At 50.3% G+C, this 17284-nt stretch overlaps 1 protein-coding gene across 1 annotated transcript in view; it reads right to left on the minus strand.

The window, feature by feature from the left end:
* Positions 1-15728, minus strand: part of sptlc3 (serine palmitoyltransferase, long chain base subunit 3) — a 180802-nt gene extending 165074 nt beyond the window's left edge. Inside the window, exon 1 of the mRNA XM_085981668.1 lies at positions 15499-15728. Within this exon, the coding sequence (XP_085837794.1) occupies positions 15499-15606 (108 nt within the window). The 5' untranslated portion in view covers positions 15607-15728. The remainder of the gene's footprint in view (positions 1-15498) is intronic.
* Positions 15729-17284: the final 1556 nt, after the last annotated feature.

A 17284-nucleotide genomic window follows, 5' to 3' on the forward strand; every position in this document is an offset into this window, starting at 1 on the left:
CCTCAACCTCCTCCCCCCTCACCCCTCAACCTCCTCCCCCCTCACCCCTCAACCTCCTCCCCCCTCACCCCTCAACCTCCTCCCCCTCACCCCTCAACCTCTCCCCCCTCACCCCTCAACCTCTCCCCCCTCAACCTCTCCCCCCTCAACCTCTCCCCTCTCCCCCCTCAACCTCTCCCCTCTCAACCTCTCCCCCCCTCACCCCTCAACCTCTCCCCCCTCAACCCTCTCCCCCCTCACCCCTCAACCTCTCCCCCCCTCAACCTCTCCCCCTCACCCCTCAACCTCTCCCCCCTCACCCCTCAACCTCTCCCCCCTCACCCCTCAACCTCTCCCCCCCTCAACCTCTCCCCCCTCACCCCTCAACCTCTCCCCCCCTCACCCCTCAACCTCTCCCCCCTCACCCCTCAACCTCTCCCCCCTCACCCCTCAACCTCTCCCCCCTCACCCTCTCCCCCCTCACCCCTCAACCTCTCCCCCCTCACCCCTCAACCTCTCCCCCCTCACCCCTCAACCTCTCCCCCCTCAACCTCTCCCCCTCACCCCTCAACCTCTCCCCCCTCCCCCCTCAACCTCTCCCCCCTCACCCCTCAACCTCTCCCCCCTCACCCCTCAACCTCTCCCCCCTCACCCCTCAACCTCTCCCCCCTCACCCCTCAACCCTCTCCCCCCTCAACCTCTCCCCCCTCACCCCTCAACCTCTCCCCCCTCAACCTCTCCCCCCTCACCCCTCAACCTCTCCCCCCTCACCCCTCAACCTCTCCACCCCTCAACCTCTCCCCCCCTCAACCTCTCCCCCCCTCAACCTCTCCCCCCCTCAACCTCTCCCCCCCTCAACCTCTCCCCCCCTCAACCTCTCCCCCCCTCACCCCACCCTCTTTCCTCTCCTCACTCTCTCACCCCTCTCCCCTTCTTCCTCTCCTCCCCCTCACCCCTCTTCCTCTCCTCCCCCCTCTTCCTCTCCCTCACCCCTCTTCCTCTCCTCCCCCTCACCCCTCTTCCTCTCCTCCCCCTCACCCCTCTTCCTCTCCTTCCTCTCACCCCTCTTCCTCAACCTCTCCCTCTCTCACCCCTCAACCTCTCTCACCCCTCAACCTCTCCCACCCCTCAACCTCTCCCACCCCTCAACCTCTCCCACCCCCCCTCAACCTCTCCCACCCCTCAACCTCTCCCACCCCTCACCCCTCAACCTCTCTCACCCCTCTCCCTCTCCCACCCCCCTCCCTCTCCCACCCCCTCCCTCTCCCACCCCTCAACCTCTCCCTCTCCCACCCCTCAACCTCTCCCTCTCCCACCCCTCAACCTCTCCCTCTCCCACCCCTCAACCTCTCCCTCTCCCACCCCTCAACCTCTCCCTCTCCCACCCCTCAACCTCTCCCTCTCCCACCCCTCAACCTCTCCCTCTCCCACCCCTCAACCTCTCCCTCTCCCACCCCTCAACCTCTCCCTCTCCCACCCCTCAACCTCTCCCTCTCCCACCCCTCAACCTCTCCCTCTCCCACCCCTCAACCTCTCCCTCTCCCACCCCTCAACCTCTCCCTCTCCCACCCCTCAACCTCTCCCTCTCCCACCCCTCAACCTCTCCCTCTCCCACCCCTCAACCTCTCCCTCTCCCACCCCTCAACCTCTCCCTCTCCCACCCCTCAACCTCTCCCTCTCCCACCCCTCAACCTCTCCCTCTCCCACCCCTCAACCTCTCCCTCTCCCACCCCTCAACCTCTCCCTCTCCCACCCCTCAACCTCTCCCTCTCCCACCCCTCAACCTCTCCCTCTCTCACCCCTCAACCTCTCCCTCTCTCACCCCTCAACCTCTCCCTCTCTCACCCCTCAACCTCTCCCTCTCTCACCCCTCAACCTCTCCCTCTCTCACCCCTCAACCTCTCCCTCTCTCACCCCTCAACCTCTCCCTCTCTCACCCCTCAACCTCTCCCTCTCTCACCCCTCAACCTCTCCCTCTCTCACCCCTCAACCTCTCCCTCTCTCACCCCTCAACCTCTCCCTCTCACCCCTCAACCTCTCCCACCCCTCAACCTCTCCCTCTCTCACCCCTCAACCTCTCCCTCTCTCACCCCTCAACCTCTCCCTCTCTCACCCCTCAACCTCTCCCACCCCTCAACCTCTCCCTCTCTCACCCCTCAACCTCTCCTCACCCTCTCTCCTCCCCTCCACCTCCCGGATCTAGCCTACTCGTCGGCCCGGTTCACACCACGCATGGTTTACTCTTACTGCCCTCAGGGCAATGCTTCTTTGTGAAGGTAATACATAATTGCAAGAACAAGTTCCATTACTATACACGTACTAGAGGGGTAACTTTGAGCTGTGCACCAGGTGAGGAGCCTCGCCCATCAGTAGCACAGGTTGAAAGTTTGGGACATGCACAGCCCACCATTTTCTCAACAGAGTTAAGTGGAAAAATTGTGGACAGCGCACGCCTGAATTTCCAACGCATGCCATTTTGAGTGAGCCTCGTTTAATTGCTCTTAATAACTACACAGAACACGACAACACATTTCCTCAGCCAATCTGTGCATTAAGATTCTGGAATGTGGATGAATGATCTCTACAGGGAGAAGGTATGCACTCCAATCGGCAAACAGAAAACCTAAAGTTAGCTGGAGATTTCCCAGTGGCTTAGGGAGATCTTAAACACATAAATGAGATTCTGTGTATATCAACAACTTGTATTTATATAACGCCTTTAACGTAGTAAAACATCCCAAGGCGCTTCACAGGAACAATTATCAAACAAAATTTGACACCGAACCACATAAGGGGATATTAGGTCAGGTGACAAAAAACTTGGTCAAAGAAGTAGGTCTTAAGGAGGAGAGAGAGGTAGAGAGGCGGAGAGGTTTAGGGAGGGAATTCCAAAGCTTAGGGCCCAGGCAGCTGAAGGCCGGCCACCGATGGTGGAGCGATTAAAATCGGGGATGCACAAGAAGCCAGAATTGGAGGAGTGCAGAGATCTCGGAGGGTTGTAGGGCTGGAGAAGGTTACAGAGATAGGGAGGGGGTGAGGGCATGGAGGGATTTGAAAAACAAGGACGAGAATTTTAAAACTGAGGCGTTGCCGGACCGGGAGCCAAAGTAGGTCAGTGAGCACAGGGGGTGATTGATGAACGGGGGTTGGTGCGTGTTAGGACACGGGCAATTGGCTGATCAAAGAAAAACACTGTAAGAAGGGACCGCACACAAATGCTCAGTTATCTTAAAGATCTTCTAAGAACATAAGAAATAGGAGGAGTACGCCATACGGCCCCTCGAGCCTGCTCCGCCATTCAATAAGATCATGGCTGATCTCAACGCCACTTTGCGGTATCTGTCTGTTAGATGTCATCTTCAACGCTGAATAAATTCATTTTTTTTTAAATCCTGCAGAAACCTTATTTACAAAGAATTCATTATTGTCCTTACCAATACTAAGCTGTGCATGACACCAAATGAAATAGAAAATAAGCTACTGAGAAATCTTCTGTTTCGAACAAACATGACTAAAACAAATTTACCAGCAGCTTATTTCTGTTCTGTGACCTACCGTAGGGTGACCATATTTTCTAAACTGAATCCAGGAACACACAGGGTGGGAGCACAGCAAAGTAGCCAGGACGGAAAATGTAGGTTGCACAGTGCAGCGAGACAAATTTTTTTGCTATTTTGATGCAAACTGTGTTTGCAAAAAGCAGCGCCAGAACTTTCCGCCTGAATAATGCGGCTGCTGTTCACAGCATCTGCCGGCCATAATCACCGGCTCCTCACTGCCCGACACTCACCCACACCGTCCGAGGTCACTGAGCACGCTCTGATCCGGTTCCCGGGACATCCACCCACTGCTGCTCATTAGTCCGGTTAGCAGCGGCCCCCGTTACTCGGACATTTTGGCTCCGGTTTCAATTTCTCTTCAACCGAATTTCACAGGAGTATCTGGGGATTTGGGGGTTGTTTGGGGGGGGGGGGGTGCGGTGGAGCATGCGTGCTGCAGCCACAGAAAACGGTCTCTGCATAAATTAAAGTTCCTCAGTGAGTCCACCCCTTCAACTGGTTGAAAACAGGAGATTGACAGCCCACCCAGCAATCGGAACCCGCATCGCCGCACAGCCCCGCCCACTTAGGTGACCGACAGCAGGGCAGCTCGGGGTCACGTGGCTCCTGATCTAAACCCGCGCAAATTCGGAGACAAGTTTCCTCATGAGGGACGGTGTCCCTCATCTGGGGACTGTCCCTGGAAAACGGGGACCTATGGTCACCCTAACCTACCAGGCGCAGGAGCGGACCTGGAACGCTCAAAAGGGGAAGACAGGAAAGGAGGGGCTCCCTGGCTGGAGGTCTAGAGTCATCGCAGTCAAGGGCCAGAGGGTAGGCAGCCGAGGCCAGGCAGCCGAGGCCTAGAGTCACTGTGGATAAGGGAAAGGGCTCAGTATAGGAAAGGGAATTGTTGCAGGAGATTCCTGCAGCTCAAGGCAGATGAGGTTGATGGGGGAGCAGGTCGAGAAGAGGCGAGGTAAAACGGTGAATGGGAATAAATGATCAGGTGAGGTTTGGCTCCTGCATTACACACAATTCCTGCAGATCAATCAGATTACTAAAAATGCAACATGGACGTAAAAAGGCCAGTGGGCAGAAGGGAAGAAATTTATCATTTTTAATAAGAATTACACACGTTCACACGCTTTTGTATCAAAGCCCATCTGTTTCAATCCCATCTCCATCACTCTCACTGAATCAAAAGACTTCCCCTATTATTGGTCAAGTGTTACTGCGCCACACACTGCAGTGTTGCCAGCAGAAATTTAATTTCTGTCACAATGTTTTCATCAAATTAAATGCTGCATATTTACTGAAAGAGTAATTTGGAAGGGGAAAATAAGAATTCTTCCTTTTCCTAAACTTTTGAGCAGTGAGGAGGCACAAGGTGCTGTTGCTCTCAACACCGTGTACCATGGGTCGACCCCACTCTCCCCAATGCACCGTCATGAACTCAGCTGCACCACTTGGGGGAGGCACCGAGCGGAGGTCAACTGCGAGACACCCAGGCCCACTTCAGCACATTTCAAGCAGCACTTAAGGCAGGCGCTGTCATAGGCCTTATAGCCTGGACTCTTAGTCAGGGAATGGGTACCACAAGAGAGGGAGAAAAGGGACAATACCACTTTGGAATTAAAATTAGCATTTGGGTGCACTTGGGTTGGCATAAGAACATAATAGGAGAAGGAGTAGGCCATATGGCGCCTCGAGCCTGCTCCGCCATTCAATAAAATCATGGCTGATCTTCGACCTCAACTCCACTTTCCTGCACTATTCCTTGATTCCCTTAGTGTCCATAGCACATTGGAGCAGTGAAGGACACAGGCTCAATTTCTCAGGCTGCTTAGCTTTCTTATTTCAGCTGAGCTACTGGAGGAACTTGCCAACAACACCCCCACCCCACCCCCCACACAACCCCACAAGGGAAGGGAGATAAAAAAGATAGATAGGCGAGCCATCTCCAGACTGCTGTTGAGACTTCTAAAAGCACAGGAAACAACAGGCATAGAAACATAGAGTCATAGAGTCATAGAGTAATACAGCACGGATAGAGGCCCTTCGGCCCATCGTGTCCGCGCCGGCCATCAAGCCCTGTCTAATCTAATCCCATATTCCAGCATTTGGCCCGTAGCCTTGTATGCTATGGCATTTCAAGTGCACATCCAAATGCTTCTTAAATGTTGTGAGGGTTTCTGCCTCCACAACCCTTTCAGGCAGTGAGTTCCAGACTCCAACCACCCTCTGGGTGAAAAAGTTCTTTCTCAAATCCCCTCTAAACCTCCCGCCCTTTACCTTGAATCTATGCCCCCTAGTTATCGACCCCTCTACTAAGGGAAAAAGCTCCTCAGCATCCATCCTATCTATGCCCCTCATAATTTTGTACACCTCAATCATGTCCCCCCTCAGCCTCCTCAGCCTCCTCAGCTCCAAGGAAAACAAACCCAACCTGCCCAGTCTCTCTTCATAGCTGAAGCGCTCCAGCCCTGGTAACATCCTGGTGAACCTCCTCTGCACCCTCTCTAACGCGATCACATCCTTCCTGTAGTGTGGCGACCAGAACTGCACACAATATTCCAGCTGTGGCCTAACCAGTGTTTTATACAGCTCCATCATAACCTCCTTGCTCTTATATTCAATGCCTCGGCTAATGAAGGCAAGTATCCCATATGCCTTTTTTGCCACCTTATCCACCTGTTCCGCCGCCTTCAGGGATCTGTGTACTTGCACACCCAGATCCCTCTGACCCTCCGTCTTGCCTAGGGTCTTTCCATTCATTGTGTATTCCTTTGCCTTGTTAGTCCCCCCAAAGTGCATCACCTCGCACTTTTCCGGGTTAAATTCCATTTGCCACTGTTCCGCCCATCTGACCAACCCATCTATATCGTCCTGCAGACTGAGGCTACCCTCCTCGCTATTTACCACCCTACCAATTTTTGTATCATCCGCGAACTTACTGATCATACCCTTTACATTCATATCCAAGTCATTAATGTAGACCACAAACAGCAAGGGACCCAGCACCGATCCCTGTGGTACCCCACTGGCCACAGGCTTCCAGTCACAAAAACAACCTTCGACCATCACCCTCTGCCTTCTGCCACTAAGCCAGTTTTGTATCCAATGTGCCAAGGCACCCTGGATTCCATGGGCTCTTACCTTCTTGACCAGTCTCCTGTGCGGGACTTTATCGAAGGCCTTACTGAAATCCATGTATACCACATCCACTGCGTTACCCTCATCCACACACCTAGTCACCCCCTCAAAAAATTCAATCAAATTAGTCAGACATGATCTTCCCTTGACAAAGCCATGTTGACTATCCCTGATTAATCCTTGCCTCTCCAAGTGGAGACAAATTTTGTCCCTCAGGATTTTTTCCAATAATTTTCCTACCACTGATGTTAGGCTCACTGGCCTGTAGTTCCCCGGTTTTTCCCTACTACCCTTCTTGAATAATGGTACTACATTAGCGGTTCTCCAGTCCTCTGGCACATCCCCTGTGGCCAGAGGTCCTGAATATATGTGTTAGAGCCCCTGCAATCTCCTCCTTTGCCTCACACAGCAGCCTGGGATACATTTCATCCGGGCCTGGGGATTTATCCATTTTTAGGCCAGCTAAAACCGCCAATACCTCCCCCCGCTCGATGTTAATATGTTCGAGCATATCACAGTCCCCCCGCCCTATTTCTATGTCTACATCGTCCTTCTCCATAGTGAAAACAGACGCAAAAAATTCATTCAGAACCCCTCCTACATCTTCCGGCTCCACACAGATTGCCACTTTTGTCCCTAATGGGCCCTATTTTTTCCCTAGTTATCCTCTTACCCTTAATATACTTATAAAACATCTTCGGATTTTCCTTTATTTTGCTTGCCAGTGTTATTTCATGGCCCCTCCTTGATCTCCTAATTTCTTTTTTAAGTATCCCCCTGCACTTTTTGTACTCCTCTAGGGCTTCCTCCGTCTTTAGCCTTTTGTATCTACCAAAAGCCCTCCTTTTTTTCCTAATCCATTCCCGTATATCCCCTGACATCCAAGGTTCCCTGTGGTTTTTGGAACCACCCTTGACCTTTACGGGAACATGTTGCCATTGTATGATCTCAATCTCCCTTCTGAAAGCCTCCCATTGCTCCAATGCGGATTTTCCTACAAGTAGCTGATCCCAGTCCATTTTGGCCAGATCCTGCCTTATCCTATTAAAATCGGCCTTCCCCCAATTTAGAACCTTTATTTCCGGCCCATCCCTGTCCTTTTCCATGGCCACCTTAAATCTTACCATATTATGGTCACTATCACCAAAGTGCTCACCTACTAGCACTTTTTCCACTTGGCCGGCCACATTCCCTAGAATTAGGTCCAGTACCGCCCCCTCTCTTGTAGGACTTTCTACATGCTGGCTCAAAAAGCTCTCCTGGATGCACTTTAAGAATTCTACACCCTCTGAGCCTTTCACACTCTGACTATCCCAGTTAATATTGGGGAAGTTGAAATCCCCCATTATTATTACCCTATTATTTGCACATTTCTCTGAGATTTGCCTACATATCTGTTCCTCTATCTCCCCCTGACTGTTTGGAGGCCTATAGTACACTCCCAGCAAAGTGCTTGCCCCCTTTTTGTTTTTAAGCTCCACCCATATGGCCTCATTGGAGGACCCTGCTAATATATCATCCCTCCTTACTGCAGTAATTGACTCCTTAATTAATATTGCGACACCCCCTCCTCTTATACCTCCCCCTCTGTCTCGCCTGAAGATTCTGTACCCCGGAATATTGAGCTGCCAGTCTTGCCCTTCCCTCAACCATGTCTCCGTGATAGCAACAATATCATACTCCCATGTGTTTATCAACACCTTCAGTTCATCCACCTTATTCGCAAGACTCCTTGCATTAAAATAGATGCCATCCAGCCTTGCCCTTATATATTTGCCCTGTCTACCAAGCTGACTTGTTTTTTTCTCATAGAACAATACAGCACAGAAGGAGGCCATCCGGCCAAGCGTGCCTGTGCCGCCTCTTTGGTAGAGCTATCCAATTAGTCCCCTGTTCTTCTCCCCCATAGCCCTGCAAATTTTTTTCCCTTTATGGGCCTGGAGTTTCCGCTGTTTTTTTCAGCACAATCGGCCAAACCAGCGCAAATGATCGAGCAATTTTAAGCGCAAATTACATCCAGCGCAAAACGAGTTTCTGCAATCTTTTGCGCTAGTTTAAAAAACAATGCGCTAGAATCCAGCCACGCCCCCAGATCGAATTAATCACCATGGCGAGCTTCCACGAATTGCCTCGTTTGCGCGCCTTCGAGGAGCCTCTTCAAATTTAGCTGGTTCTTTTGGGAGCAAGGACAGTAATAGGCACATTTTAAAAGCTTTTGAATATATTTCTTTTTTAATTTACTAAGAAACTGACTTTTGTACCGCAATGGTTCTGTGTAGTTTTTTAAAGTCACTTTCAGTGATTTAAAATCGGGTTACTCACAGGTGGTGGACTAGAAACTCTGATTAAAAATGATTAATTTTTGTGATAAACCCATTTTCAGCTGTGTTAATCAAACTGCGCCAGGTTACCACTCTTCTATATCAAGGAGTATATTTTTAAACCCAATTTAAAAAAAAAAATTACTTGCTGAAACGCTGCCTTTTGTGCTGGTTCATGGCAGATTTCACATTAGGCGATATGAAAATGAGATTGAGCGGAAACTTGAGGGGGAAAAAAAAAATGCTCAAAACTGACGCAATTGTGCACACAATTTGCACCCGGATCGCCGATTGCACCCAAAGCGGAAACTCTTGGCCGAAGTATTTATCCAGTTCCCTTTCTGAAAGTTACTATTGAGTCTACTTCCATCGCCCTTTCAGGGAGTGCATTCCAGGTCACAGCAACTCGCTGCGTTAACATTTTTTCCCCCCACATGTCGCCTCTGGATTGTGGTGTTTGAGCTGTGGATGAGAAACCTGGAGCGTGTAAAGGGGGTCGGTGGGGGGGGGGGGGGGGGGGGGATGGTAATCCCTCTCTTTTACAATACAATTTGATGTAAAAGTAACAATCTTAACTACAAATAGAAAAAGATATTACATTCTTCAATATGTACAGTAAACTGGAGTACGAGAACAGTTTGCACACCGCAACAGACAGAAAATAAAAATTATAGTAAAAGTAGTACTGATAACAGAATGGATAATTCTGCTTTTCCAATATTCCCCCACATTGCTGCTTCTTTGCGACAGTGCAGCACTTTCAGTTGAGGTAGAACTGAGTGGCAGCTTGGATCAGCAGTAGCACTTGGGAGTCAGAAGGTTGTAGGTCAAGCCACTTACCAGAAACCTGAGCACACAATCAAGGTCGACGCTTCAGTGCAGCACTGAGAGCAGTGCTACATTGTTGGAATTGTCACCTTTCAGAGATGGAAAACCAAAAAAAAACCTCTGGCTGTCCACCTGGTATTAAAAGGTCCTGCTGTACTATTCTCATCCATGTTTTCAAATCCCTCCATGGCCTCGCTCCTCCCTATCTCTGTAACCTCCTCCAGCCCCACAACCCTCTGAAACCTATGTGCTCCTCCAATTCTGGCCTCTTGCGCATCCCTTGATTTTAATTGCTCCACCACTGGCGGCCGTGCCTTCAGCTACCTAGGCCCTAAGCTTTAGTATTCCCTCCCTAAACCTCTCTGCCTCTCTTTCCTCCTTTAAAGCATTCCTTAACACCTTATCTGCCCTAATATCTCATGTGGCTCAGTGTCAAATTTTGTTTGGTAAATCGCTCCTGTGAAGCGTCTTGGGACGTTTTACTACGTTAAAGGCGCAATATAAATACAAGTTGTTGTTGACAACACTGGGGTACACCGGGAGAACGCTCTGCTTCTTATAGAACATTTCCTCACTCAACTAAAGATTACCAAAAACAGATTAAGTAGTTACTCATCCTCATTCATCATAGAATGATACAGCACGGAGACCATTCAGCCCATCCTGCCTGTACCAAGCTCTTTGGTAGAGCTATCCAATTAGTCCCATTCCCCTGCTCTTTCCCCATAGCCCTGCAAATTTTCCCCTTCCAAGTATTTATCCAATTCCCTTTTAAAAGTTATTATTGAATCTGCTTCCACCGCCCTTTCAGGCAGAGCGTTCCAAATGATGATAACTTGCTGCGTAAACAGTTTTCCCTTTATGTCGCCTCTGGTTCTTTTGTGAATTACCTTAAATCTGTGTCCTCTGGTTACTGGCCCTCCTGCATTGGAAACAGTTTCTCCTTATTTACTCTATCAAAACCCTGCATGATTTTGAACACCTCTATCAAATCTCCTCTTAACCTTCTCTGCTCCAAGGAGAACACTCCCAGCGGGATTTTGTTGGCTGTCATGTTTCCATCTCTGTCACTATATTTCAAAAGTAATTCATTTGGATTTGGGATGTCCTGAGGTGCTGTATAAATGCAAGTTCATTCTAACTGTCTGGTGGTGCAGAAGAGGCCTATCAGCAGTCCATTAAACAAAATACTTAGCACTGATTTCAACAGACAGGGAATCAGTCAGCATTTAAACATATGTCCCCCATGCCTCAATTTCTAAAACCATTCACTTTCTTGAAATACATTACTGAGAATGAGTGATGATTGCTTTCCTTCGCAACCTAACTAACGATTTCCCGTTCTTAAAGATAGTCAGCAGCTGACTTGGAATAGTTTGCTGAATTTTACTGCTAAACACGTAATTGTTCTGTTGCACAAGCACTTCCTGATTCCTGTGCCCAATTATGTTGTCACCACCTATTAGCAATATGCAAAGAGGCATTGAAAAATAGAACTTTACTTGCCCCTCCCTGAAAATTCAGTGGATAAAATACAGGAAATGGATACAACAAAACGTTCCAGGATGAGTCACTTTATGTGATAACGAGTAATGGTTTATAGCTTGTTTTTTAACACCAGCGTACAGAAATCCAGTCCACAGTAATGTAATCCTCTGCTAGCATTCTTTATGACGTCTGCTGTCGCAAGATTAACAAGCTGCCTTTTTGTAAAACACACATTATAACAGCACTGATGTATTTTATGCGATAATTCTGTGCTCATAAAAGCCGCCCACGGTTTCTCTACAAACAGATCAGCTTTGCCATTTCTCCAGCCCAGGTGTTTAGCGTCTCGTACTTCCTAATGGATTTTATTTCTTCTTCGCTGCACCTATTCATTTCCTCATTCTTTCATTCATTCACCTTATAATCGACAGCTCCTCCCTCTCCCCACCCCACATTGCCCCCCTTTAACTTCCTTCAGTGTTGTGAGGTTTCATTCTTCAACCATGATTTAAAAAATAAATACAATTTTATTCCAATATATTTTCATGGTGAGAAGCGGAAACAGCTCAGACAGCAAGAGATTGCTGGGCTGACATCAGTACTCAACTTTGCCCACTCAGGAGTTTAATTCACACACTCTCACATGCTATAAGCATGTGGCTTACAGTCCCCAACTTTCACTTCCTTTTGCATAAGACCTTTCACATTTGCATTACAGAACCACTTCAAAGCAGTAGTTCTGCAATATGCTAAATGTACCGGCATTAGCGAGTCTCCCACCGTCAACATCCTGGGGGAGAGGGGGAAGGTGTCACCATTGACCAGAAACAGAACAGGGCCAGCCTATCAACATAATGGGCTACAAGAGCAGGACAGAGGCTGGGTACTCTGCGATGAGTGGCTCACCGCCTGATCCCCTCAAAACACCTCTCCACCATCTACAAGACTTAAGTCAGGACTAGAACATGCAACACTCACCACTCGTTTGGATGGGTGCAGCTACAACTCGAGAAGCCCTATACTATCCAGGACAGAGCTATTTGCTTGATTGGTGCCCCTGCCATTGGACTCAATGTCCACCCTCTCCATCACCAGCGCTCTGTGGCTGCAATAGGAACGATCTACACCTCTCCCTATCTCTGCAAACATCTCCAGGCCTACTACCAATGTTCCCGCTAAGGTGTGCGCGGCCACACAATATTCTGCAAGGTCTCGCGCAGGCCACTTACCGGCTTTTACATTGTAAATACCGCGCACGCGCAGAAATTTAAAGGGACCGTGCATTAAGAGAGACAGGCCGTGTAGCTCAAAGCGAAGCTTACAGAGAACATTGCCTACAACTCTCCGAAAGCTTGGCGCTCCTCCAATTCTGGTCTCTTGCGCATCCCTGATTTTCTTTGCTCCACCTTTGGCGGCCGTGCCGTCAGCTGCCTCGACCTAAGCTCTGGAATTTCCTCCCTAAACCTCTCCGCCTCTCTCTCCTCCTTTAAGATGCTCCTTAAAAACGACCTCTTTGAGCCCCCTAAGGAGATAGTAGGACAGGTGCCCAAAGACTTGGTCAGTGTCAAATTTTGTTTGGTAACGCTCCTGTGAAGCACCTTGGGACATTTTAATACGGCAAAGGCGCTATATAAATGTAAGTTGTTGTAATTGCAAGTTATTGATGCACTCACTAACATTACTTCAAAAATATCGTCCTCCCCTGTGGCCTCTACAACCAAGAGGAGGAGCAATGTTGTGGGAACATCACCTCCCAACTCCCAGACCATCCTGATGTGGACATTCAATGCTGTTCCTTCATCGGCACTGGGTCAGAATCTTGGAATTTCCTACCCAACACCGTGATGGAAGCAGCAGCATCACAAGGGCTGCAGCAGTTCAAGAAGGCCCACCGCCTCCTTCTTACAGCAGCTCGTGATAGGCAATAAATGTGGCCTTGCCAGTTTCGCCCACAACCGAAAAATAAAAACACACTTCCCTTGATGCTGTGCGAGGTCAGACATCGCTAAAATTTCCTCCAACTAAACATCAGGAAGACTGATGGCACCATTTTCGCCTCCCTGTATAAATTCCACTCCTTTAATCACACCTGCTTCCATGGACACACACTCGGACTGAATGAGGCCATGTGAAACCTTGGCATCCTTGTTCGACCCAAAGCAGAGTTTCAAACCCATAACCATCTATTACCCAAGACTGCCTACTTCCATGTCCACAACATTGGCCAGTTCTGCCTCACCGCACCTCGAGACTCAATTTCTCGAACATGCTTCTTACCGGCTCCCACTCCGCCATCAACTCACAACTACTCCAAAACTCAGCTCCCTGTCCTGTCCTGTCCTTACACTAAGTCTTGTTAACCCATCACCCCATCCTCACCGACCCACGCTGGTTCCCTTCAACACACTGCATTTAAAAGTCTCATCTATCATCTTCCTCCACAGCCTCACTCCCAACCTACCTCTACAACTTCTTCCATCCTGATCCTATATCTTCAGTTCTCTAACTCTGGCCTTCTAGGATCATGGGAACAGGAGTAGGTCATTCAGCCCCTCGGGCCTGTTCCGCCATTCAATGAGATCATGGCAGATCTGAATCTTAACTCCATCCACCTGCCTTGGCTCCATATCCTTTGTACACGTCTAGCAAAAATTTATCAATCTCAGATTTAAAATTATTAATTGAGCTAACATCAACTGCTTGTTGTGGGAAAGAGTTTACATCTTTGTGTGAAGAAGTGCTTCCTAACTTCTCTCTTGAATGGCCTGGTTCTGATTTTAAGGTTATGTCCCCTTGTCCTAGACTCCCCCCACCAGCGGAAAAAGTTTCTCTATCTACCCTATCAATTCCTTTCAAAATCCTAAACACTCAATCAAATCACTCCTTAACCTGCTATATTCTGTACAATCTCATTCCTTTCAGCTCACCATTGGTGGCAGAGCCTTCAAGAACCTCTGCCTTACTCCCTGGAACCCCCTCACTGAATGCCTCCGCTTCTCTACCTCTCTCTGCCTTTAAACACATCTTAAAAGTTATCTTTTCATTCAAGCTTTGGCCTGCCTCTCCCATCATGGCTCAGTGTTTGTTCCTCCTCTCGTGGAGCCGTGATTGAAAAGTTAGCACGGTCTAATGAAATGAGCTTGAAATTAATTGCAAAAATTAATTCTTTAGTGTAAATAAATCATTGCTGTACAAGCAGAATACTTGACTTCAGCAGTTATTAAGCCTGATATCTTTCCATGATTTATTTACGTACACCAATCAATCTCAGTCACTACACTCTTTAGAGATGAAAAAGTACTGAAATCCACAACCACGCCACTCCATATAACTTACATTTTTCAATCACCTCATATACACACTGAGCTCTTCCACTGTTGACACATCAGTTTTACTTTCATAACCAGCTTAGTGATTCATTCAAAGGTTTCATTTTTTGTTTAAATGCCTGTACACCCAAAATTGAAATATCTTAAAAAAATGTGGTTTACTTCTCCTTAAGCAGGGTGTTGCTGTTAAGCAGTTGTGACAAGTTTTTTTTTAAAAAAGGGACTATGACTTTAACTTCCTCCTGACGTGATAGTTCTGCATTTATTCAGGTGCAAAGCTTAAAAAAACCATTTTTTAAACAAACTAAAGGGATCAAATGAAACAGGGGAGGGGAAACAACATTTCTAATATGATTATAAGCAGGAAATAAACCAATAACTGCACCTGAATAAATTCAGAACGGAGTGTAAATACGTTTAACTGAAATGATAAAAGGAAAGTGGGAGACATTTATAATGCGAATGTGAGCAGGAAAGAAATCAGTGATTGCACCTGATTAACTGCAGAAATGTGTGTGTAATTTCTAACAAAAAGGATCAAATGAAACAAGGGGAAATATTTAGCAGGATAATAAATCAATGACTGCACCCGAATAAATGCAGAACTTATATATTTATTTAATTAGCTAAAAGGATGAAATGAAAAAGGAAGATTTGTAATGTGATTGTGAACAGGAAAGAAAGCGATGATTGCACCTGAATAAATGCAGAAATGAGTGCGTACAAATATATATAATTTGTTGAACTAAGAGGCTGACAGGAGGAGGGGGGAGTGAGCGAGCCGCGGCAGGAGCCCAGTGCAGTGCGGGCAATGAGTGAGGGTGCGGGGCTGTCCTGGGCGCTGAGCCCGGCTCCTACCTGCGGGCTCCGGGTACAGCCGTTCCTCAGGACGCTGCAGTTTTTCTCAAAGCCGCTGCCGAACTCCCGGTGCCGGACGTGTCCATTCGAGATGGCGGCGCTCGCCATTGCCCCGGTGCAGGCTCGGCTCGGGGCTGGAGCGGCGCGGTGCCCGGCTCCGGTGCGGCGGAGTCCCCGGTCGCAGCAGCTCCCCCTCCCGGGCTGCCTGCACTGAGAGCGGTGGGCAGCGCCCAGCCCGGCACGGCCCCCCCCCGGGCCAATCCCCCCGCTGGGACAGTCATAGAAGCCACTCCCCCCTGCAGGAATAGGAGCCACTCCCCCTGCTGGGACAGTCACAAGAGCCACTCACCCTGCTGGGACAGAAGCCATTCCCCTGCTGGGACAGTCACAGGAGTCACTCCCCCTGCTGGGACAGTCACAGGAGCCACCCCCCTGCTGGGACTGGGACAGCCTCAGGAGCCACTCCCCCTGCTGGGGCAGTCGCAGGAGCTACTCCCCTGCTGGGACATTCACAGGAGCCACTCCCCCTGCTGGGACTGGGACAGCCTCAGGAGCCACTCCCCCTGCTGGGGCAGTCGCAGGAGCTACTCCCCTGCTGGGACATTCACAGGAGCCACTCCCCCTGCTGGGATTGGGACAGCCTCAGGAGCCACTCCCCCTGCTGGGACAGGAGTCACTCCCACTGCTCGGGCAGTCACAGGAGCCACTCCCCCTGCTGGGGCAGTCGCAGGAGCCAATCCCCCTGCTGGGGCAGTCGCAGGAGCCAATCCCCCTGCTGGGACAGTCGCAGGAGCCACTCCCCCTGCTGGAACAGGAGCCACTCCCCCTGCTGGGACAGTCACAGGAGCCACTCCCCCTGCTGGGACAGTCACAGGAGCCACTCCCCCTGCTGGGACAGTCACAGGAGCCACTCCCCCTGCTGGGACAGTCACAGGAGCCACTCCCCTGCTGGGACAGTCACAGGAGCCACTCCCCCTGCTGGGACAGGAGCCACTCCCCCTGCTGGGACAGTCACAGGAGCCACTCCCACTGCAGGAACAGGAGACACTCCCCCTGCTGGGAGAGTCACAGGAGCCACTACCCCTGCTGGGACAGTCACAGGAGCCACTCCCCCTGCTGGGACTGGGACAGCCTCAGGAGCCACTCCCCCTGTTGGGACAGTCACAGGAGCCACTCCCCGTGCTGGGACTGGGACAGCCTCAGGAGCTACTCCCCCTGCTGGGGCAGTCACAGGAGCCACTCTCCTGCTGGGACAGTCACAGGAGCCACTCCCCCTGCTGGGATAGTCACAGGAGTCACTCCCCCTGCTGGAACAGTCACAGGAGCTACTTCCCCTGCTGGGGCAGTCACAGGAGCCACCCCCCCCCGACTGGGACAGCCTCAGGAGCCACTCCCCCTGCTGGGGCAGTCACAGGAGCTACTCCCCTGCTGGGACATTCACAGGAGCCACTCCCCCTGCTGGGATTGGGACAGCCTCAGGAGCCACTCCCACTGCTGGGACAGGAGTCACTCCCCCTGCTGGGGCAGTCGCAGGAGCCACTCCCCCTGCTGGGGCAGTCGCAGGAGCCAATCCCCCTGCTGGGGCAGTCGCAGGAGTCAATCCCCCTGCTGGGGCAGTCGCAGGAGCCAATCCCCCTGCTGGGACAGTCGCAGGAGCCACTCCCCCTGCTGGAACAGGAGCCACTCCCCCTGCTGGGACAGTCACGAGCCACTCCCCCTGCTGGGACAGTCACAGGAGCCACTCCCCCTGCTGGGACAGTCACAGGAGCCACTCCCCCTGCTGGGA

Source organism: Somniosus microcephalus, chromosome 3 (assembly GCF_052327205.1).
Source record: "Somniosus microcephalus isolate GS21.2 chromosome 3, FLI_Smic_1.0, whole genome shotgun sequence".
In the NCBI taxonomy this organism is placed as follows: Eukaryota; Metazoa; Chordata; class Chondrichthyes; order Squaliformes; family Somniosidae; genus Somniosus; species Somniosus microcephalus.